This window comes from Convolutriloba macropyga, chromosome 14 (assembly GCF_964194025.1).
Source record: "Convolutriloba macropyga chromosome 14, txConMacr16.3, whole genome shotgun sequence".
NCBI classification, from domain to species: Eukaryota; Metazoa; Xenacoelomorpha; order Acoela; family Convolutidae; genus Convolutriloba; species Convolutriloba macropyga.
The window spans coordinates 26,547,870-26,572,652 of record NC_134481.1 but is presented as its reverse complement, the minus strand read 5'-3'; the positions used below and the strand labels follow the sequence as shown (position 1 = coordinate 26,572,652).

General features: G+C 32.8%; 1 protein-coding gene across 1 annotated transcript; it reads right to left on the bottom strand.

Moving 5' to 3' along the window:
* Positions 1-569: 569 nt before the first annotated feature.
* On the bottom strand, positions 570-24,224 carry LOC142353250 (uncharacterized). Its single transcript, XM_075405484.1, has 2 exons — positions 23,817-24,224; positions 570-1,260 (listed from the first exon to the last, which is right to left on the bottom strand). The coding sequence occupies exons 1-2, from the start codon at positions 24,058-24,060 to the stop codon at positions 863-865; spliced, it is 642 nt and encodes a 213-aa protein (XP_075261599.1). The 5' UTR covers positions 24,061-24,224; the 3' UTR covers positions 570-862.
* Between the last annotated feature and the right edge of the window lie 559 nt (positions 24,225-24,783).

The window sequence follows — 24,783 nt, the reverse complement described above, 5'->3', positions numbered from 1 at the left end:
GGATAGATTCATACCTAGATATGAAGACATTGAGATTAACATTTCTAGAATATTTTGTACGTTTTAATTCAAGAAAAGTCTCAAAGGAAGCTCGCAAATAACACTATGCCTCTTAATAAATTTTTAGGTGTGCTTCTCCGGCGAAATTAAACAAAATGGACAAAAGTAGCTTTTATCGTCCCAAACACTCCTATGTAATGTAATTGTATATATATGTAATATGCATATACTTGGTTGTAATTACTCATGGTTAAATGAATGAAACCACCAACATTTTTCTCGTTTCCATTCTTTTTTTGCTAATTGAACAAAATTTACATTTTTGCAAAATCGGATTTTAGGATGTTGATTTTGAAAAAACAATATATTTATTTAGAATTGACGGCTGAACAAAATTTTTTCATTAAAACATTGCTTATATGTCAAATAGATGAAACGGATTGGAAAAGGGAATTTTTATCACTCTATTTTTTATAATTGAGTGAAATAAAAAAATATTTTAAAATTTTCTAGCTATAATTAAGAAGCGGAAAAACACTGAAAACTGTTGCTGAACAATATAGTGACAACCAATTAGTGAAAAGATAAATTTTTGAAGTTGCCGAACTCTTAAACTTCTACTGAAACCTCGACATTTTGACACTGATCAGTTTGAACAGTCTATATCTATTCTAATATTCAAACGTGACGGATTCTTTTTGGCATTGCAATTTCATCGATTGATATGGAATCATTTCCAAGGAGTCCCAACATTATGTGCGAGCGCACAATAAGAGCTTTCTCGTGTTCTTTAACATCTAAATTTTCAAAACTTTGGTTTTTAAGTTCAATCTTGGGTTTAAAGTTCAAAATTGCAGTTTTCTTAGTTGTAACATTTCCATCTGTACGTTGGATACAGTGATGTTGGCTTTACATAGGTCATTGCCAACATCTTTTCTCTAGCATTCCATGCAATTGTTCCATTTTCGCGTTGATCACGCACCAACACCCACGCATATTTCTTCACACTTGCAAACTTCATTGACAGCGAAATGCTCCTGTCGATTACGTAACATGCATACAAGATTATGTAACTGTCTTTCTCGTAATCCACGACGTGAACATTCAACTCGTTTGCGTCTAGGCTAATATCATCTTCGAATTTGAAATGGAAATAAGAAGAGCCGTTAGCAAAGTAGTCTTTCTTCACAGACCCAAATTGTGGTGGTGGATTTCTGAAGATTAAGTTGCCACTGTCCATTTCGAAATGTATTGCGTCATCTAAGCGATGCAAAAGATATAAGACATTCTTTCAACTTTCTGGCTGCAAAACCAGATTAGAAGTTGTTGATTTATGGCAAGACAACTCAACCAACGAGCTGTCTGGGCATAAGTCTGCTTCATTGACCCGGGAAGTTACCCAACCTTAGGTGTGGTATCTACCCGGTGCGTGTGTTAAACAAAAAAACATTTAACCGCAACAAACATTTCATCATGATTTTTCCGGTGGCGATTACTTATAATGATAAGTATTTTCTTAACCGCGTTCAGTGCACTTCTTAAAATTTGTCTCTTTTTTTACAAATTATAGGACTGAGAAGCGGAACACGTGAATCCTAGATGAATAAGGATGTCAGACAGCGAGTAGCAGTCAACCCATTCGCGCCCTAAATATTCAAAGAAAATTAAAAGGAAAGAAGAATTAGACCTGACGTTCCTATCGTGACTTTTTTGAATGGTTTAGCCACTGAATAGTAGATTTTTTTGCACAGAAAACCGCAGATTTGTTAACTAAATGTTAAAAAAATAACAATTCATTTATTCAAAAAAACAATGTCAAGATGTAACATCATCAATGGCAGTGTAGTGTAATATAATAATAATAGCTTTATAGATAAGTCTAAATGTTTTATTCAGATTTCAAATATTTTCAATCTACACCCCTTTTCCATCTCAAGAATAAAATTCGCTTTCATTGATTAACATTCGGATGATAATTTATTGACAACTGAGCAAAAAATCTGTTTTAATATGAAACGCATTTGTTATTGTACAATGGTGCCCACGCGCTCTCAGCCATCTGCCTGTACCCGAGCTGGCCTCATAATTCGAAAAGTTTTAAATATACAATTTCCTCATATGGCATCGATTAAAAGTTGCAACCTTTGGAACTATCCTAAAAAAGTTCCAATTATAAACTTTCTTTCAAGAAGAGGCTAAGATACGTTTCAAAAGAACAGAGAAAAATCTGAAGTTCTACATTTCAGTGATCCCGTATTTATGGGATATTTGAAGCCTTATAAATGCATACAATAAATTTTTTTCGTCTACCGAAAACTGAGAGAGAACAAAGAGAGTCAACCAAAATCTAAGCCTCGGGAAACAAACAAATGCATTCTTTTATAGAAAAAATTGTAGTAATAAAATTTCATAAAGAAGGAACAATTTGAAAATTCTTGCTGACAGCCAGTTTTTCATTATGTAATGCGTACTTCATATTCCAGAACTACCAGTGTTTGAGATTGACGTTTTTGACCGCTTTCATGCTGTAGGAAGCTCAAGTAAGTATAGTCTGTCCCATAAAGTTGAAATAAGCGAACGTTCAAAAAACGCCAAAAACGTGCAATTGAGCATCAATGTGCTCATTTGAATGTCAACGTTTTCTCCATTAAGTTTTCATTCATCAATTTTTTTCTACATGTTTTAAATTTGAACTTTGACCTTTGAACTCTAACCTGGGGCTTTTGAAATGTTCGCCTTTTTCAACTTTATGGGACAGGCTATAGTTCTTCTCCAAATTAGGTCTCTTTTTTCAAGGTTTTTTTGAGCCGGAAATTTTTTGTCTTTTCTTCAAATATTTCAATTTGAATATTTATATGGCATATGACTACAAACAGTTGTTGCTTGTTTTAAAAACAATTTTTCATGTAAAAACCCTCTTTCTTGAGCCCCTCTTTTCCTGTGTAAAGGTTCCTCAATGGTTCGCGTTTATTGGTATGTTTTCATCCTTTGTTTCTTTTTTTTGCAACAAGTAAGTTAAAGTTATAACCATATGGTTAAATATAATTGAAATAAAAAATATTTCAAATCATTCAAAAAAATTAAAAACATCAATCAATTTTCTTAAAGAATCACCATATAAATTTTTTTCCGATTGTTTTCTTCCTAAAAATAAAAATAACTTTTAAGAGCTCCTACGTTGCTACTGAAAAAAATTTTTCATTCGGCACCAATTTCGTTTCTTTCTATACAAATCTCTAATTTCTTCTTAGTCGGCAATAAAACTTGTGATCAAACAGACTTTCCTATAGTCTGAGATAAACAAAAGATGGGTTGAGCTCCTGAAAAAAAGTAGACATATTTACGACTGGTTGCTTCGATTGTAGGGTCAATATCATACTGTAACTATATTGGCTATGAAAAATTTTTTATTCTGCATTTTAACGAAAAGTCGAATAAAGAATATATTTTTTAAATGGAAACTTGAAATTATACTCATTTCGCATAAATTTCTTCATCAATACAATTAAGGATCCATAAGAGGAAAAACTTATGACAACAGCTTTTAGTCTACCTGAGCATGTCTAATCCCCAATTTCTTCTAAATCAAATTAAAGTTTGAGTTCTCTTAGAGTGAGAGTTTTGCTGCATAAATAGAAATGAAAATTGAACAAACTAACAAAAAACAATACAAACATTTTTATAGCAGCTGCAAACAAATAAAAAGTAATTTTGCTTAGCAGCCTAATCCAGCGTTTTTCACTCACCTCATTCTAAAACTGCTGCTGAGAGAAAATTTAATTTTAAGTTGCGAAGCTACAGATAAACATGGCAAAGTTTGACAAACAAGTCTTCAGTCTTCGTGTTGAACTTGAAATTGGATAGCGAGATAAAGTGCTGAGGAAAAACAAAAATTTAGAACCCGCAAAGATAATGGGATCTACTCTGTTTTCCCCCAGTGTTTTTTATGGCCCCCAGGTTACAAATTGTATGTTGTTATATAGCACGTTACCATGTAAGAAAATAGCACGTGCGCCTGGGGGGTCATAAAAAAATTTTATGCTAACTAAGCTTGGGGGGGGGGCGAAACAGAATAGATCCAGATAATGAAAGAGACCCAAAGTCGAAAGCGTTAACACCGTAAATGTTTACCCGTCAGTCATTTAGTCCAGAAATTTTTTCATCCGAATTTGTTAACGCCATAATTCTCTTATCTATTTTGGCGTCCAAATTAACAATACGCAAAACTAAAGCTCAAAGGACTTCAAAAACACAAAATTACTGATCTTCGAAAGTGCGACATAAAACAGCTTTTAATTGTGCGAACTCAAAGAACAGTGATGGCACATCATTTTTAGCTGAGTGATAAAGAATGCTTAAAAATAGTTTTTGTTCGGCGTAATACCCTGCAAAAAAGCAGGAGCAGTACCGAGAACTTACAAATGAAGTTTTCAATTTGATTGGATTTTTTTGGACTTTTGTTCGTGAGTCAAAAATCAACACCTTTGAGAACTGATATATTATATGGATCACAAACACATAAGATACAATCTCTGTCATTTTTTCACTCAGATCTGTTTTCTTTTTTATAGATTTTTGAGGTACCGGCTTTCCAATAAATGCATAAAGAAGGTGTTCAAGGTTTACACAAATATAATGACTATCACTTGTAAATGCAGATACATGTTGTTTTGATATTTTGGGCAATTCCAGTCCGCGGCTGTCTTATTGTTCCGACCTTCTTGGGGGGCAGGTACTATATACTGAAATGGTTTTTTTGTTTAGTCAATCTTTGTTGATTGTAGAGTGTTGTGAGTGGTATCATTAGAAAACTCACCCAGCGTAGATTATGGAATTTAAAATGATGTTTGATTTTTCTGCAGGAATTTATCGAGGTTTAAGATTTTTTAGAATAATAGACTGAACTCCGTTGCTTTTATTCACATTTTTGATGCTTGATTTACCAAAATCTGGTCAGTTTTGCTAAAATTTGTTTAAAACGCTAATAAATATGTAATTGTTTTTACCTTTAAGAGAGGAAGGATAGAGAAGGTTTTCGGTTGCTTTTCTCCGCTCCTTTTGTTTAATAGTCTTGCAAAATTTTTGAATTTAAATTTGGCCATTTTTTCGAAAGAATATTTTATAATTTATTTACCATAATTTATTTTTGGTTGATTGTAGTGTTTAGTTAGCTAAATACTCTTATTTGCCAACGCAAGGAATTAATCAGCGTTTGGGCTGGACGCAGAAAGAAATTGGGCTTAGGTTTTAGCTCATCGTGGATTCATATGCTCAGTATGTATTCGGATATTGTGGCATGATGCTTTTCAAAATATTTTCGCAATTTTGTTAATTTTATGTCCATTACCGACGAAAACGATTTTAAACTGAGACCCAATTAATGACAGATCATACTTTCAACAAAATGAGGCCAAATGAATTTTTCTTCAGTCTTCATGAAATGACCATGTCTTCAGAGAAAAGCTCAGAATTTTTATGGGTTTAACAATGTGATTTTGTGAGCTTTAATTGACTTCTTTTGTTTTGCATTCGTTTGTCATTCTTTTTGCAGCTTCATGACTTCATCTTATTAATCAAAAATCAAATCAGGCTCTTTGACAGCAATTGGTAGATTGTTCAATGCTGTCGGTTGTTATCGAATGCCTATTAGGACGTTGAATGTGTTTGCTTTAAGAAAAAGGAACAGAAATTTTGAGGTTTAATCATTTTTTTTAGCTTATCACCATCCACATGTAGCATAGTCTAAACATATACAAGGCAAAAACTGTAAACGTAGTCCAAGGTAAGTAACAAATTTACTCTTTTTACTGATTTTGGTTTGTTAACTATTATTTTCTCGGCTTTCTTACAACGAAAATTCACAGAAATCTTTTTGATTTTTTATTTGTTCGCCTAAATTTGAGGTTGTATTTTATGCCCTTTTCGTATTATCAAACTGAAGAAAACTCTCATTGTCACCGAAAAAAATCGCAGAACATTCTTGATGATTTCAGTCGATAGGTTACAATTTTAAGGGCAGCGAAGTCGCTCTCTCGCAAATATTAAAAGAACTTTTTTGGCTTCTAACTGTCCCTCTTATTTTTATTTGAGTGAAAAGTTGAGTTAGCTAAATACTCCTACCTGCACGCGTAAGGACTTAATCAGCGTTTGGGCTGGACGCAGAGAGAAATTGGGCTCAGGATTCATATACTCAGTATGTATTCGGATTTTGTGGCATGATGTTTTTCAAAATATTTTCGCAATTTTGTTAATTTTATGTCCATTACCGACGAAAACGATTTTAAACAAAGACCCAATTAATGAAAAATCATACTTTCAACAAAGTGAGTTCAAATGAATATATCTTCAGTCTATATGAAATGGTCATGTCTTCAGAGAAAAATTCATAGTTTTTATGGGTTTAACAATTTGGTTTTGTGAGCTTTAATTGATTTCTTTTGTTCTTTATTCGTTTGTCATTCTTTTTGCAGCTTCATGACTTCATCTTATTAATAAAAATCAAATCAGGCTCTTTGACAGCAATTGGTGGACATATTCAATGCTGTCGGTTGTTATCGAATGCCTATTAGGACGTTGAATGTATTTGCTTTAAGAAAAAGGAACAGAAATTTTGAGGTTTAATCATTTTTTTAGCTTATCACCATCCACATGTAGCATAGTCTAAACATATACAAGGCAAAAATTGTAAACGTAGTCCAAGGTAAGTAACAAATTTACTCTTTTTACTGATTTTGGTTTGTTAACTATTATTTTCTCGGCTTTCTTACAACAAAAATTCACAGAAATCTTTTTGATTTTTTATTTGTTCGCCTAAATTTGAGGTTGTATTATATGCCCTTTTTGTATTATCAATCTGAAGAAAACTCCCGTTGACACCGCAAGAAATCACAGAACATTCTTAATGATTTCAGTCGATAGGTTACAAGTTTAAGGGCAGCGAAATCGCTCTCTCGCAAAATTTAAAAGAATTTTTTTGGCTTCTAACTGTCCCTCTTATTTTTATTTGAGTGAAAAGTTAAGTTAGCTAAATACTCCTACTTGCACACGTAAGGAATTAATCAGCGTATGGGCTGGACGTACAGGATAATTGGGGTTAGGTTTTGATATCAACTTGGATTCATATAAAAAATATGTATTCGGATATTGGGGCGTGATCTTTTTCCAAATTTTTTCGCAATTTTGTCAATTTTATTTCCATTACCGACAAAAACGATTTTAAACAAATACCCAATTAATGAGAGATCATACTTACAACAAAATGAGGTCAAATCAATATATCTTGAGTCTTCATGAAATGATCATATCTTCAGAGAAAAGCTCACAATTTTTATGGGTTTAACAATGTGGTTTTGTGAGCTTTAATTGACTTCTTTTGTTTTGCATTCGTTTGTCGTTTTTTGCAGCTTCCTGACTTCATTTTAAAAATCAGAAATTGAATCATGCTCTTTGAGAGCAATTGGTGGACATATTCAATGCTGTCTGTTGTTATCGAATGCCTGTTAGGGCGTTGAATATATTTGCTTTAAGAAAAAGTCACAGAATTTTTGAGGTTTGACCAGTTCTTTAGGTTCATCGCCATCCATATTTAGCTTAGTCTAAACATATACAAGTCCAAATTTGTAAACTTAGTCACAAGCTAATGAACAAAATTACTCTTTTAACTGATTTTGGTTTTTAACAATAAGTTTCCCGGCTTTCTTAGAATCAAATTTCAAAAATTGGGTAATTGCCTATATTTCAGGTTGTGTTTTATGCTCTCTTAGTATTATCAAATTGAGGAAAACTACAATTGCCCCCGAAGGAGATCGCAAAAACTTTTTTAATGATTTCAGTCAGTAATTTACTTTTTTAACGGCAGCGAAGTCGCTCTCTCGCAAAATTTAAAAGAAATTTTTTGGCCTCTAATTGTCTGTTCTGGATTCCTTATTGTTATGTTTAAATGTATCACCTATTGATTTCAGTTTGTAGCTATAGGCATCAATGACTTTCAATTATTTTCTATTTAGATAAAAAAAATTTGTATCTCAGTTGTTTCTCATTGACATCAACATGTAAATTTGTCTCATTATTGACAAAAGTTATCGTTTTCTGTTCTGTTGCTCTGAACAATATTTGCGCCGCTGGCTAGATTCTGTTTGATGTATTTAGCGCCTAAGAAACTTTCCATAAGAATTTGTTGAGTTTTCAATACTGATCAAACTTTGCTCTTTCTTGGCTTTTTCATAAAGTCCCATTGCCAGGATAACCCAATTAAAATTGAAAAAACAACCAAGCAAAACAACCCAGCAAAAAAACAACCAAGCAATTACGATAATTTTGGTTCTGTCCATTTTTGTTGTTTTTTGGCTGTCTTTTGATTCAACCTCACTAAAAACAAGCTCAACTGGTTTCGTGAGCAGTTACAAATCCCTGAGATTTTTATTGAATTTTAAAATGAAAGCTTAAATTTATTTGAACTTTTGAAAATATTTGTATAAATCGTTGGATTTTTGAGATTTTCCATTTTTATATTTTTTCTGTCAATTTGTTAGTTGACATTTGTATCTATCGATTGTATCTACTTTCTAATCAACCATGATCCAATCCTCGTAACTATTTTATTTCCAGTCAATGGTTATTTTACTTTTATGCTACGCATTTTAATAAGAAAGGAGTGTTTTTTAGATATCTGCTGACTTTTGAGTTTTTTTTCCTTCACACGTTGTCACAATAATAGGGTGGCCTGATTGGCTTTGAAAAAAATGAAGTTAAAAGTATTTGAAGTTTCCATGATTAGCTTATGGTTTCAACGGTCGCCACAGAGAAAGGCTCATAGTTCAGAGAAAAACTCTTAGTTTTTATGGGTTTAACAATTTGGTTTTGTGAGCTTTGATTGATTTCTTTTGTTCTGCATTCGTTTGTCATTCTTTTTGCAGCTTCATGACTTCATCTTTTTAATCAAAAATAAAATCAGGTTCTTTGACAGCAATTGGTGGACATATTCAAAGCTGTAGGCTGTTATCGAGTTCCTATTAGGACGTTGAATGTATTTGCTTTAAGAAAAAGTCACAGAAATTTTGAAGTTTAATCATTTTTTTAGCTTATCACCATCCACATGTAGCTTAGTCTAAACATATACCAGGCAAAATTTGTAAACTTAGTCCAAGCTAAGTAACAAAATTACTCTTTTTACTGATTTTGGTTTTCTAACTATTGTTTTCTCGGCTTTCTTTAAACGAAAATTCACAAAAGTTTTGTGGTTTTCGCGTATTTGCCTAAATTGAAGATTGTATTTTATGCCTTTTCGTATTATCAAACTGAAGGAAACTCCAGTTGACACCGAAAAAATTCGCAGAACAATCTTAATGATTTCAGTTGATAGGTTACAATTTTAAAGGCCGCAAAGTCGCTCTCTCGCAAAAATTAAAGGAATTTTTTTGGCTTCTAACTAACCCTCTTAATTTTATTTGAGTGAAAAGTTAGGTTAGCTAAATACTCCTATTTGCACACGTAAGGAATTAATCAGTGTATGGGCTGGACGTACAGGAAAATTGGTGTTAGGTTTTGATTTCAACTTGGATTCATATAATCAAAATGTATTCGGATATTGGGGCGTGATCTTTTTCCAAATTGTTTCGCAGTTTTGTCAATTTTTTTTCCATTACCGACGAAAACGATTTTAAACAAAGACCCAATTAATGAAAAATCATACTTACAACAAAATGAATATATCTTCAGTCTTCATGAAATGATCATATCTTCAGAGAAAAGCTCACAATTTTTATGGATTTAACAATTGGTTTTGTGAGTTTTAATTGACTTCTTTTGTTTTGCATTCGTTTGTCATTTTTTGCAGCTTCCTGACTTCATTTTAATAATCAGAAATTGAATCAAGCTCTTTGAGAGCAATTGGTGGACATATTCAATGCTGCTGTTGTTATCGAATGCCTGTTAGGGCGTTGAATATATTTGCTTTAAGAAAAAGTCACAGAAGTTTTGCGGTTTGACCAGTTCTTTAGGTTCATCGCCATCCATATTTAGCTTAGTCTAAACATATACAAGTCCAAATTTGTAAACTTAGTCACAAGCTAATGAACAAAATTACTCTTTTAACTGATTTTGGCTTTTAACAATTAGTTTCCCGGCTTTCTTAGAACCAAATTTCAAAAATTGGGTAATTGCCTATATTTGAGGTTGTGTTTTTTGCCCTCTTAGTTTTATCAAAATGAGGAAAACTACAATTGACACCGAAAGAGATCGCAAAAAGTTTTTTAATGATTTCAGTCAATAATTTACTGTTTTAACGGCAGCGAAGTCGCTCTCTCGCATAATTTAACAGAACTTTTTTGGCCTCTAATTGTCTGTTCTGGATTGCTTATTGTTATGTTTAAATGTATCACCTACTGATTTCAGTTTGTAGCTATAGGCATCAATGACTTTCAATTATTTTCTATTTAGACAAAAAAAATTTGTATCTCATTTTTTTCTCATTAACATCAACATGTAAATTTGTCTCATTATTGACAAAAGTTATCGTTTTTCTGTTGCTCTGAACAATATTTGCGCCGCTGGCTAGATTTTGTTTGATGTATTTAGCGCCTAAGAAACTTTCCATAAGAATTTGTTGAGTTTTCAATACTGATCAAACTTTGCTCTTTGTTGGCTTTTTCATAAAGTCCCATTGCCAGGATAACCCATTTAAAATCAAATAAAACAACCCAGCAAAACAACCCAGCAAAAAAACAACCCAGCAATTATGATAATTTTGGTTCTGTCCATTTTTGTTGTTTTTTGGCTGTCTTTTGATTCAATCTCACTAAAAACAAGCTGAACTGGTTTCGTGAGCAGTTACAAATCCCTGAGCATTTAATTGAATTTTAAAATGAAAGCTTAAATTTATTTGAACTTTTGAAAATATTTGTATAAAAAAATCGTTGGATTTTTGAGATTTTTCATTTTTTTTTCTGTCAATTTGGTAGTTGAAATTTGTATCTATCCATTGTATCTACTTCCAATCAACCATGATCCAATCCTCGTAGCTATTTTATTTCCAGTCAATGGTTATTTTACTTTGGTACTACGCATTTTAATAAGAAAGGAGTGTTTTTTAGATATCTGCTGACTTTTGAGTTTTTTGTTTCCTTTACACGTTGTCACAATAATAGGGTGGCCTGATTGGCGTTGAAAAAAATGAAGTTAAAAGTATTTGAAGTTTCCATGATTAGCTTATGGTTTTAACGGTGGCCACAGAGAAAGGCTCATAGTTCAGAGAAAAGCTCATAGTTTTTATGGGTTTAACAATTTGGTTTTGTGAGCTTTAATTGATTTCTTTTGTTCTGCATTCGTTTGTCATTCTTTTTGCAGCTTCATGACTTCATCTTTTTAATCAAAAATCAAATCAGGCTCTTTGACAGCAATTGGTGGACATATTCAAAGCTGTAGGCTGTTATCGAATGCCTATTAGGACGTTGAATGTATTTGCTTTAAGAAAAAGTCACAGAAATTTTGAAGTTTAATCATTTTTTTAGCTTATCACCATCCACATGTAGCTTAGTCTAAACATATACCAGGCCAATTTTGTAAACTTAGTCCAAGCTAAGTAACAAAATTACTCTTTTTACTGATTTTGGTTTTCTAGCTATTGTTTTCTCGGCTTTCTTTAAACAAAAATTCACAAAAAGTTTTGTGATTTTCGCGTATTTGCCTAAATTGGAGGTTGTTTTTTTCGCCTTTTCGTATTATCAAACTGAAGAAAACTCCAGTTGACACCGAAAAAAATCGCAGAACATTCTTAAAGATTTCAGTTGATAGGTTACAATTTTAAAGGCAGCAAAGTCGCTCTCTCGCAAAAATTAAAAGAATTTTTTTGGCTTCTAACTGTCCCTCTTAATTTTATTTGAGTGAAAAGTTAGGTTAGCTAAATACTCCTATTTGCACACGTAAGGAATTAATCAGTGTATGGGCTGGACGTACAGGAAAATTGGTGTTAGGTTTTGATTTCAACTTGGATTCTTATAATCAATATGTATTCGGATATTGGGGCGTGATCTTTTTCCAAATTTTTTCGCAGTTTTGTCAATTTTTTTTTCCATTACCGACAAAAACGATCTTAATCAAAGACCCAATTAATGAAAAATCATACTTACAACAAAATGAGGCCAAATGAATATATGTTCAGTCTTCATGAAATGATCATATCTTCAGAGAAAAGCTCACAATTTTTATGGATTTAACAATGTGGGTTTGTGAGCTTTAATTGACTTCTTTTGTTTTGCATTCGTTTGTCTTTTTTGCAGCTTCCTGACTTCATTTTAATAATCAAAAACTGAATCAGGCTCTTTGAGAGCAATTGGTGGACATATTCAATGCTGTCTGTTGTTATCGAATGCCTGTTAGGGCGTTGAATATATTTGCTTTAAGAAAAAGTCACAGAAGTTTTGAGGTTTGACCAGTTCTTTAGGTTCATCGCCATCCATATTCAGCTTAATCTAAACATATACAAGTCCAAATTTGTAAACTTAGTCACAAGCTAATGAACAAAATTACTCTTTTAACTGATTTTGGCTTTTAACAATTAGTTTCCCGGCTTTCTTAGAACCAAATTTCAAAAATTGGGTAATTGCCTATATTTGAGGTTGTGTTTTTTGCCCTCTTAGCTTTATCAAATTGAGGAAAACTACAATTGACACCAAAAGAAATCGCAAAAACTTTTTTAATGATTTCAGTCAATAATTTACCGTTTTAACGGCAGCGAAGTCGCTCTCTCGCAAAATTTAAACGAACTGTTTTGGCCTCTAATTGTCTGTTCTGGATTGCTTATTGCTATGTTTAAATGTATCACCTACTGATTTCAGTTTTTAGCTATAGGCATCAATGACTTTCAATTATTTTCTATTTAGATAAAAAAAATTTGTATCTCATTTTTTTCTCATTGACATCAACATGTAAATTTGTCTCATTATTGACAAAAGTTATCGTTTTTCTGTTGCTCTGAACAATATTTGCGCCGCTGGCTAGATTTTGTTTGATGTATTTAGCGCCTAAGAAACTTTCCATAAGAATTTGTTGAGTTTTCAATACTGATCAAACTTTGCTCTTTGTTGGCTTTTTCATAAAGTCCCTTTGCCAGGATAACCCATTTAAAATCAAATACAACAACCCAGCAAAACAACCCAGCAAAAAAAAACAACCCAGCAATTATGATAATTTTGGTTCTGTCCATTTTTGTTGTTTTTTGGCTGTCTTTTGATTCAATCTCACTAAGAACAAGCTGAACTGGTTTCGTGAGCAGTTACAAATCCCTGAGCATTTAATTGAATTTTAAAATGAAAGCTTAAATTTATTTGAACTTTTGAAAATATTTGTATAAAAAAATGGTTGGATTTTTGAGATTTTTCATTTTTATTTTTTTTCTGTCAATTTGGTAGTTGACATTTGTATCTATCGATTGTATCTACTTTCTAATCAACTATGATCCAATCCTCATAACTCTTTTATTTCCAGTCAATGGTTATTTTACTTTGGTACTACGCATTTTAATAAGAAAGGAGTGTTTTTTGGATATCTGCTGACTTTTGAGTTTTTTTGTTTCCTTTACACGTTGTCACAATAATAGGGTGGCCTGATTGGCGTTGAAAAAAATGAAGATAAAAGTATTTGAAGTTTCCATGATTAGCTTATGGTTTTAACGGTCGCCACAGAGAAAGGCTCATAGTTCAGAGAAAAGCTCATAGTTTTTATGGGTTTAACAATTTGGTTTTGTGAGCTTTAATTGATTTCTTTTGTTCTGCATTCGTTTGTCATTCTTTTTGCAGCTTCATGACTTCATCTTTTTAATCAAAAATCAAATCAGGCTCTTTGACAGCAATTAGTGGACATATTCAAAGCTGTAGGCTGTTATCGAATGCCTATTAGGACGTTGAATGTATTTGCTTTAAGAAAAAGTCACAGAAATTTTGAAGTTTAATCATTTTTTTTAGCTTATCACCATCCATATGTAGCTTAGTCTAAACATATACCAGGCCAATTTTGTAAACTTAGTCCAAGCTAAGTAACAAAATTACTCTTTTTACTGATTTTGGTTTTCTAGCTATTGTTTTCTCGGCTTTCTTTAAACAAAAATTCACAAAAAGTTTTGTGATTTTCGCGTATTTGCCTAAATTGGAGGTTGTTTTTTTCGCCTTTTCGTTTTATCAAACTGAAGAAAACTCCAGTTGACACCGAAAAAAATCGCAGAACATTCTTAATGATTTCAGTTGATAGGTTACAATATTAAAGGCAGCAAATTCGCTCTCTCGCAAAAATTAAAAGAATTTTTTTGGCTTCTAACTGTCCCTCTTAATTTTATTTGAGTGAAAAGTTAGGTTAGCTAAATACTCCTATTTGCACACGTAAGGAATTAATCAGTGTATGGGCTGGACGTACAGTAAAGTTGGTGTTAGGTTTTGAGTTCAACTTGGATTCATATAATCAATATGTATTCGGATATTGGGGCGTGATCTTTTTCCAATTTTTTTCGCAGTTTTGTCAATTTTATTTCCATTACCGACGAAAACGATTTTAAACAAAGACCCAATTAATGAAAAATCATACTTACAACAAAAATGAGGCCAAATGAATATATCTTCAGTCTCCATGAAATGATCATATCTTCAGAGAAAAGCTCACAATTTTTATGGATTTAACAATGTGGTTTTGTGAGCTTTAATTGACTTCTTTTGTTTTGCATTCGTTTGTCATTTTTTGCAGCTTCCTGACTTCATTTTAATAAACAGAAATTTAATCAGGCTCTTTGAGAGCAATTGGTGAACATATTCAATGCTGTCTGTTGTTATCGAATGCCTGTTAGGGCGTTGAATATATTTGCTTTAAGAAAAAGTCACAGAAGTTTTGAGGTTTGACCAGTTCTTTAGGTTCATCGTCATCCATATTTAGCTTAGTCTAAACATATACAAGTCCAAATTTGTAAACTTAGTCACAAGCTAATGATTAAAATTACTCTTTTAACTGATTTTGGTTTTTAACAATTAGTTTCCCGGCTTTCTTAGAACCAAATTTCAAAAATTGGGTTATTGCCTATATTTGAGGTTGTGTTTTATGCCCTCTTAGTATTATCAAATTGAGGAAAACTTCAATTGACACCAAAAGAGATCGCAAAAACTTTTTTAATGATTTCAGTCAATTATTTACTGTTTTAACGGCAGCGAAGTCGCTCTCTCGCAAAATTTAAAAGAACTTTTTTGGCCTCTAATTGTCTGTTCTGGATTGCTTATTGTTATGTTTAAATGTATCGCCTACTGATTTCAGTTTGTAGCTATAGGCATCAATGACTTTCAATTATTTTCTATTTTGACAAAAAAAATTTGTATCTCATTTTTTTCTCATTGACATCAACATGTAAATTTGTCTCATTATTGACAAAAGTTATCGTTTTTCTGTTGCTCTGAACAATATTTGCGCCGCTGGCTAGATTTTGTTTGATGTATTTAGCGCCTAAGAAACTTTCCATAAGAATTTGTTGAGTTTTCAATACTGATCAAACTTTGCTCTTTGTTGGCTTTTTCATAAAGTCCCATTGCCAGGATAACCCATTTAAAATCAAATACAACAACCCAGCAAAACAACCCAGCAAAAAAACAACCCAGCAATTATGATAATTTTGGTTCTGTCCATTTTTGTTGTTTTTTTGGCTGTCTTTTGATTCAATCTCACTAAAAACAAGCTCAACTGGTTTCGTGAGCAGTTACAAATCCCTGAGCATTTAATTGAATTTTAAAATGAAAGCTTAAGTTTATTTGAACTTTTGAAAATATTTGTATAAAAAAATCGTTGGATTTTTGAGATTTTTCATTTTTATATTTTTTCTGTCAATTTGGTAGTTGACATTTGTATCTATCGATTGTATCTACTTTCTAATCAACCATGATCCAATCCTCATAACTATTTTATTTCCAGTCAATGGTTATTTTACTTTGGTACTACGCATTTTAATAAGAAAGGATTGTTTTTTGGATATCTGCTGACTTTTGAGTTTTTTCCTTTCCTTTACACGTTGTCACAATAATAGGGTGGTCTGATTGGCGTTGAAAAAAATGAAGTTAAAAGTATTTGAAGTTTCCATGATTAGCTTATGGTTTTATTGGTCGCCACACCGATTTCTTGTTAAATTTAATTGCGGTTCTTTTGGTAGTTGTCTGACATATTATGGATATTGACAGGTCTTAATTGCTTCATATAAATCATAAAGTGCACTTTTTTTGAGTTGAGTTGATGATGCGTAATGGTCTCAATCAATTTGAAATTGTTTGTTTTCAACAAACGTATTGTTGAATGAACTTTGCACTTTTTTGCTCTTCTTTGTTGATCTGTTACCAAGCCTCATTGTTGACAGGTCTCATATCTTATCTAGGGAAGGTTTTTTTTAATTCAGTTTTTGTTTGCTTCCGTTTTCTTTTTTGAATAAGTGTTTTTTTTCTTAAAAAAGACGCCAGTTTTTGGTCGTAATTTATGTTTGCTAATATTTAATTTTTACGTTTGTCTTGACCACTACCCTCATAAATGGCCAGTTTCATCGGCCCTCTAATACTGCTTTAATTTTTTCGCTTAGTTGTTTGTTAAACGAAAAATTTTTAGAAAGCTTTCTATTTTTCCCTCATTTGGTAAGTGAGTGGGATCGGAGCCTTATTTGCAAACGCACATTACCGAACCTCCTTGTTTACTCTTTTAATATACAATTTAAGGCCTTCCACAACCAATATTTTTCGTTGGAAAAAATGTTAATTTTAAAGTTGGCAGTTATCATTATTGTTTTCAAGATGCAATAGAACAGTAAATGTCCTTGATGTAGATCCACTTTTCAATTGCCTTGGTCTATATCAGATAATTATTTCGCTTATATTTATATTTTTGCTTCTAACAACTGAATATTTTGTTTTACTTTCCTGGCAAATTTAAGTTCATAGTTTACAGATTAAAATCAAAGCGAAATGACTGAAGTGTGGAAAAGGTTTTTGATGCCTCACTCGTATCACCTGGATTTTATTCTCTATTAAGGAGACTAATTAGAGTTGGCTGTGGCCTAATTAAGCTCAATTATGGTTACTTTAAAGTTGTGGAAAAACAATGTACCGAAAGATTTTTGCAGGCTTAATTGATTGGGTTAAACAAAATTAGTGTTAAAAGAATAGGGGTGGAAAACAGGAACCAATTATCGCAGTTAATGCGCATCTATATAAAACAATTGACGCCCACAATTGAATAACGCAATCAAGATATGACATCCAGTACGCTTCGTGATTCATCTTCAGATTAGTTAATCCAATTGATCGGTCTTAAACTCCGATGTTCTGCGATGCAATTTTAAACTCAAATCATATAAAAGGGAAAAAGAATCAGCCAGTTTTTAAAATTTTTTGATCGATAAATCTTTCTGATGTTTTATTGGAAGGTTTCATTTGTACTTCTGTTCAAACAAATGTACGAAAAATTGGTTCAGAAATAATACTCACTTCAGTCAGTATGTTTTAAGTGCCATGTATACATGAAAGACATGAAAGTGTGTGTCGGGTTTTAAGAGTAAAGCGTATGCTCTGAAATGCATGAATGTGAGTGGAAGGATGTGGTATCGGCGCAGAAACTAAAATCTTACCATTTTTCCAGTTCCAACTAATGTCTGAAAAATATACGTAGCTTAGCTATCAAAAACTTATGATAAAAAAGTGGATATCTAATTTTTGATGCTAATTTTTTCAAATATCTAGAAAATTGATTGTTCGCTTCAATTTCTTTTCGATATTGAAATTTAATTGACAGTTAACATAACGGTGGTTATCATTACAACAGATCAACAGTTTGTGAATCTCATTTCATCAGGTTTTTTTCAGTTTTCCACTTGTAAAATGATTACTTTTATTCTCCTCACTTTGGTCAAGAAAGAATAAAAATAGTAGAACTCCACATTAATAAGGCTCCCATTTACTGCAAGCGTTTCGGCGGCTCATCATAAGAGGACCAATCTGGACTCTTCTAGTAAACTAGGAAGCTCGTGCTAATAACATTGTTGCTGATCCCCAAACAGCAGTGATTGACAAGGATTGCATCAGTTTAGAGAAGGCTACAGACAATCCCTGCACTTGGAAAGAACGATTGTCACTCAACACAGTCAATCGCTTGAGTGTTTTTTTTTAAAAAAAATGCCGATAGTCCGCCAAGGTCTTCGATTGCCAAGGGAACAAATGTGACTCCGATTTTTGCGAAGTTATCGTCGGGGAGGCAATATTTTCGTTAATCCGCCGCATCAAGCGCGTATCCTGCCTTTGTAGCCGGCCGCATTAGTGAGAGAGTTGGATTGCAGCGATGAAGTAACAGTTACATCACATGCAACAGGTTTCCCCGCTTACCAAGTCGGGACAAAGCTGTCTCCGGGGCGTGATTGGTTTTCTGGAAAGAATTTAATTAAATTTTTCCACGACTCGTGAAAGATTGGCAGATGAGCGAGCAGACACTATTTTAACTCGAACTCAGTCATGTCTTGCAATTGCGTTTCCTCGACCGTAACAGGCAATGGCATGATGACCATAGATGTCAAGAACAGCTGATTGACAGCAAGGGCACTTCCTTTCATCGTCATAGACAGGGACACCCAACCTGTATTTTGCACTAATTCGAAAGTCTTTTGGTGCAATATGAAGCCCAGGAGTTGGAATGGGGGAGCAGACAATCATAATCCAGCATTTTGAACAGACAATGAGAGCTGTCGGGGATTCTCTTTCAGAGGCTAGGATCTTTTCGAGGTTTTGAAAATTTTCATTATCAAGAGTTTATTGGGTCGTCTTTTGCGAGATCTTTGGAATATCCAGTTGTGCTATAAAGAAATAAGGATCCTGAAAATCTTTGAAGTTTTTTGGGTTTCACCGGCTGTTCATGGAACAAAATCATCAGAGGAATAGACAGAACCACTGTATGATGCTTCGTATTGGTTTTGGCATTGGCGAACACCCAACCCTGATAGGTTTGCGGGTAGGGTTGCTTGAGTCCAGAACTCTTCTAGAAGAACAATTTCCAGGATCATCTCAAATTTTTCGCGCTAATGGCCATGAAATTCTTTAGGAGTTTAATAAATAAATTTGTTGGCGTTTGAATACACCATTTTGGGGTTCACGATGCAGTGGCGTAGGATACCGAAGGCTTACTGAGTGTCATCAAAGTACTCCAGTTTTTCAAACATGACCCTTATTTTTCTTACTATTTCGTTTTTTTCATGCACCCAGTTTCTGGAGATCCTAACGCAGCTCCTAGGACCTCAGGGCTCAAAATATCATTTCGTTTTGTTCCTATATCGAGTATGTCTAAATCCACCATGAACTACAGCCTGAACTTATTGACCTTGTTGTGGAGGACGCGATCAGGTCCGACCTTGCATGGAAGATTTCAAGATCTTATTAGATCGTCTTTTGGATCCACCGTCGCCAGCATTGTTGTGGAAGGTCCAGCGACGATTGTTAAATTTTTTTGCATTGCGTCAGAGAAAAAAAGCAAAGGACACAATGGGTTGGCTTGTTGGTTACCGCTTTCACTGTTAACAACAAATTGTCTTAAAAAACAGCTGTGTTTTGAATAATTAAAATTGGTAAAAGTGGCAATGCCAGACATTGAAATGGCAACAATTTTCAGCATTTCACTGCGTTTTGTTGAACTGAATGCATTGCAAAAGTCAATTTCCAAAATAGGCGAAGAAATTGACGAGGTGATTTTTGTTTCATACGAAAGTTTAGTCGAATGTATAATGGCTTCCGCTCCACCCTTCACTGCAAAACACAATTGCAGGCTCCAGATAAATTCTTTTGCTCCTTAATTTGCTTCCTTGGCTAAACGCTTAGCTATTAGGCTCCGCAAGAATTCTCCGATGGCAATAGGGCAAACATCGCTTTTGTTTTTCAACAATGCTTATAATAGCGAGCGTTGAACTACAAAGGGCCCTTGAATCAAATTCGGGAAGTTCCCCCCGGCAACTTATGCTTACCAGCTTAATAAGTACTTTCAAAGCATTTTCTGACTGATCTGAAGCGGAACACTGTACAGCATGCAAAAAATGTTCGAGAAATATATTTGAAGGATTAGCAGCTGTAAACTTAGAAAACGAGTACAGTTCTTCCATTACAATTTCTTTACTGAATTGATAAGCTTGTTATGATAATTTTTGGACTACAATAGGTTTTTCTTCAGTGAGATGCAATTTTTTCAGTGCGTCGAGAGTTTCCTTGTTGGCTGGTGCAAAACATTCAGAAGCCAAAACTTTTGCTGCTCTTCCTTATTGGCCCTGAAAAAACAAATTGTCTCCGCAAAATACAAAAAAGAGAACATATGCAAAATTCTCAACTTTTTCAACGAAATTGTAAATACATGCATTGATATTATTTCAAAAATTTAATAATGATTGTTTAGTTGTACTCAAATTAACAATAAATTTGAACGCAAAAAACTTAATTGTCGTTGAGTTGTGAATTGATAGTTAAAGTTCTTTTGCAGTGTAAAACTGAGTGAAAATAATGGTCGAAGTATAAACAAACGACTATTACTTATCAAACATGCTGTCAATGGGACTCAGAGAAAATATCACAGAAGGGATGCTCACTAACTCTTTTCAGGAACAAATTTAAGTTGAGTTTTTCTAGAAACCTAGAAAAGTTTTACCTATATCAGTTTTGTACGCTCATAATCTGCAGCTTTACATGGAAAAAAATTGCCAAGATCTTCTATGAACCCAGGCAGTATTTTAATGTTTCAAGAAAATGTTACTTTTACAATGTTTTGGATATAGCAAAGTAAAATGAATATTCAAAACTTATTTGTTACATTAAGAACAGGAAATAACACATGAAAAAAAGCAAGCACAGTGACAGTATAAAAGTAGAATTGATGAAAAGACAAAAATGAGAAAAAAATGAGGTAAAATTGAGCAAGAGAGTACTTTTAACTCTTTACTTTACCAGCATCACTTTGAGTCAAACAAATCAGAGATGCTGGTTGAAATGTTTTATCCATGTTTTTCTAAATGTCTAAGAAACCATTATGGCTAATTATGCATTATGATTAAATTCGTTTTAACATCTTGCCAACATTCGACAAAAAAAAATTTATGGGTCTTTAACGGAAAAGAAGAGAAATTTTTTACTACACCGTAACAAAGCCAATTTTTCTCAGTCGTAGCAAAACCCCCAAAATTTCAAGTATTTTTCAAAAAAAATTGTATGAAAAAAAGATCGCCTCCAACACAAATAACTCAAGGGAATAAAAAATTCTCCATTAAATTGATGAGATCAGCTATTATTAAGAAAGCAAGACAAGACGAACAACAAAATTAAACAACAATAACAGCAAACATTAATTACATCCAAATCTTTATAAACATTCTAATAAAAAAAATTATTAACAAGGACAAAATAGCGTCCGATAAAACTGAAATTAAACAAAATAAATTGTATTCACTAGAAAAGATATGGGAGCACTCCATTAAAAAGCTCGGTAACCATGAGACAAAAAAGAACAAAAAAAGCAAAGTGTAAGAATTGGCCTACATTTTAAGAAACAATTAGTTTCAAAGTAATGAAAACCATTAGATGGCAGTTGAAAACATCCACCATGTTCATATCGCCTCTGCGAGATGGCATTAAGACCTGTCTTAATTCTTTTTTTTGCGATCACAAAAAGAGCAACCAATAGAGATAACAAACAAAATTTCAACTAAAACGTGCGAAAAAATGCTGTCGAAGCCGTTAAGTCATAATTTTCTCCTCAAAATATGTTCAATTGAGCCTCCCTCGAGCTCCACCAATAAGGTGGCATAGGACATTTTATTAATGACAACAGGTACAAAAATGGAGAAAATAGGCAAAATTGAGAAACACATTTGTATTTTACGAAAATAAAAAATCCAAAGTCATGAAATCCATTAATTGCAAATTGAAAAACTTAAATAGATTCCTGTATCCGTCTAAAGGAGGCCCTTGGGAACTGCAGTTATCCCGAACATGTCTTACATCTACAGAAAAAACGTCAAATACAGATGAAAAACAAGAATTAGTTCATTTTTTTGCAAAAACCCTTGTCGAAGTCAGTAAATTCATAACGAATTCTTAACAAAACATTAGATTTGTATATAAATGAACGCTCTTTTCACAACAATAATGTCATATGTGACTGGGAATCATCGAGATTAGGTAACAAAAAGACAAAAAAGAAGAAAAATGCAATGTTAAAAAGTGCTTTTTTTTGAAAATAATTGTTTTTAAAGTCATGAAAACTATCAGCTATCTACTCAAATAAAAAAAGCTTCATTAATTTCCCATAAAATTTCATTGAGACATTTCATGATCCAGGAAACTTTGTATGACTAGAAAGACAAAATAAAAACGACAGTTAAAACAAATGTAAAATATTTAATTTAATTTTTTGAGAAAGGGGTGTCGAAGCCAATAAAACCATAATCTATGCCTTTAAAGACCTTAATTGTATTTAATTGTGCCTTATTTTGAACGCCATTCAAAAAATATATGAAGTCTGGATAATGCGATAAGTGGTGTCAAAGCTAGAAAACCATAATTTAACGCGCGAAACCACAAAAAAATTAAAATTCAATTCAGTAGAAAGAAAAAGAGGAAAAAGCATTTTCTTGCTGACACTAAGCTACAAGTTGTCCAAATTGAGTGTAAATTAGTGGCACAATTCAATAAGCCATTGTTTAGTTAAAAATCAACATTTTTACAAGTCAAAACGCCAACAATCTCTCGAGTAAAGAAACTAGATACGTTAATTTAGAACTGCTTAGAAAATCTTTTGAACCTACCAACAGTGAGTTTTGATTTGAATTGTTCTGTTCTTAAATTAACATTAAAAAAATCCGAATTTTTTAAAAAAAAAAAAGACCGACTGATTACAATCCGAATAATGCTTGAATTGTAACAGTCCAAGATTAGACAAAAACGGGCCTTGCTATATCTGTTTTACCATTAAGAACACTCCATTGTTTTAATACATCTTGGACTGTTATAGATCTAAATAACTTGTTAGTTAAAAGAACAAAAGTAAATACTGCGTTTTTGATCATTACAGAGTAAAGTTAGTGAAAAAATATTAAGTTAATTAAAAAACGGAAATATTTTAAGTCTAGACTACTCTCAAAGAAAGTGGAAGTAAGACTAGCCTTTTTGTAGTTTACAAAGGTTGTGTTAGTTAATTTCGGGTGTGTAATTCCGGCAAATTTAATCAAAGTGGACTAAAAAATATTATTTCGGGCAATTTTTGATTGAAAAGGCTGAACTCTGAAAAATTTAGCCAAAATTTTAACCAATAATTTTAAATCAAAATAATTAACCATACTTTTTTGTCTTTAAAAATATAATCAACAGTATTTTTTTAAATAATTGTTACATATTTCAGCAAAATTGATGAAATTTTAGGCAGAAATTCCCGAAAATTCGAATAAAAACAATGCAAATCGGTCTAATATTTACAAAAATTTAAACCACTATAACTCGCTCTAGAAAATGAAATTCAAAAAAAGCTTTTTCATTCCATATTCTACGCTGGACGGGCTTTTAAATGATACCACTCACAACTCTCTACGGTGAACATATCGATCGGTCAAAATTGAGTGAACAAAAAAACCCATTTGATTATATAGTTCCTCCCCCTCCCCTCAAGATGGGTCGCAGCAATAATCAATGGTAAAAATAGAACAATTTAACTTTTCAAGACTGGAGTATGATATCTAGAATCTCTATGATCTGGCAACAGGACAAATATATTTCACAAGTGTAAAGTTGAATGGTTAAGCTTACCGTAAAGATTACTTTGCAATGAAAACTCAAACTCGACACAAGAATGCCAATTTTCCAAAGGGAAATACGTCCTTGAGGTTTCATACCATGTGCCAAGTAGCTCAAACTCGCTAATATCAACGCTTTGGAAGTCAGGAGGAAAACACTGGTTGCGGGTTCGAGCCTCAGTCAGGTCGAACGTACTTAGAAGTGATAAGAATATACACAAAATTATTGCAGTTTTGAAATCCGCCAATAATTGCATTTTAAGAGTAATTTTTTAACTTGAGAAAACCTTTACAATTAAGAAGAAATCTGTTTGAAAATTCTGAAGTCACTGTAATCGCAGTTGTAGTTTAAGGAAAGAACGTTTGGCTAAAAATGAGTTTGATTCGAGCTATGTCAATGAATACAAATTTGAGAACTTATAGTTCAAAGTCAACTATTGTATTTGAAATGATGTTGACAAACAACTGTTTTAAGAAAATTCCACCTCTGTTTGTCTGTTGGTTCATCCTAAACGAAAAACCACAATTAGTATGATGAACAAACTGACAACCAGCAACAAAATTTACAGATCAGCAATCAGTTGTAAACATTAAAGTTATACTCATTTTGTGCAATGCTTTCAAAATCTTGCAAATTTTTTTTCTTTTTGCTAGTTTCAGTTTGCCAACTACGTTTTTGTTGTTCACTTTGCTGGAAAAAGTAACGTTTATTAGGTAGATCATTCGGCTCTTTTCTGTTATTGCCCCCCCCCCCCCCCCACACGTCCGTTTGCACCCCCCATTTATACATGTTATAGCATATTGGTTTCATTTCATACACTAACATATACAATTATATACAAACGGCATTTACAATTTAATTGTGTAGCCAAGTTTTGAAATTAAGACGTATACGGTAATCAAACTTTGCTTATAATGTAAGCAGACAAAGAATAATCGTGTTTTTAATATTTTTTCGCCTTTCTTTTGCAGGAATAGCT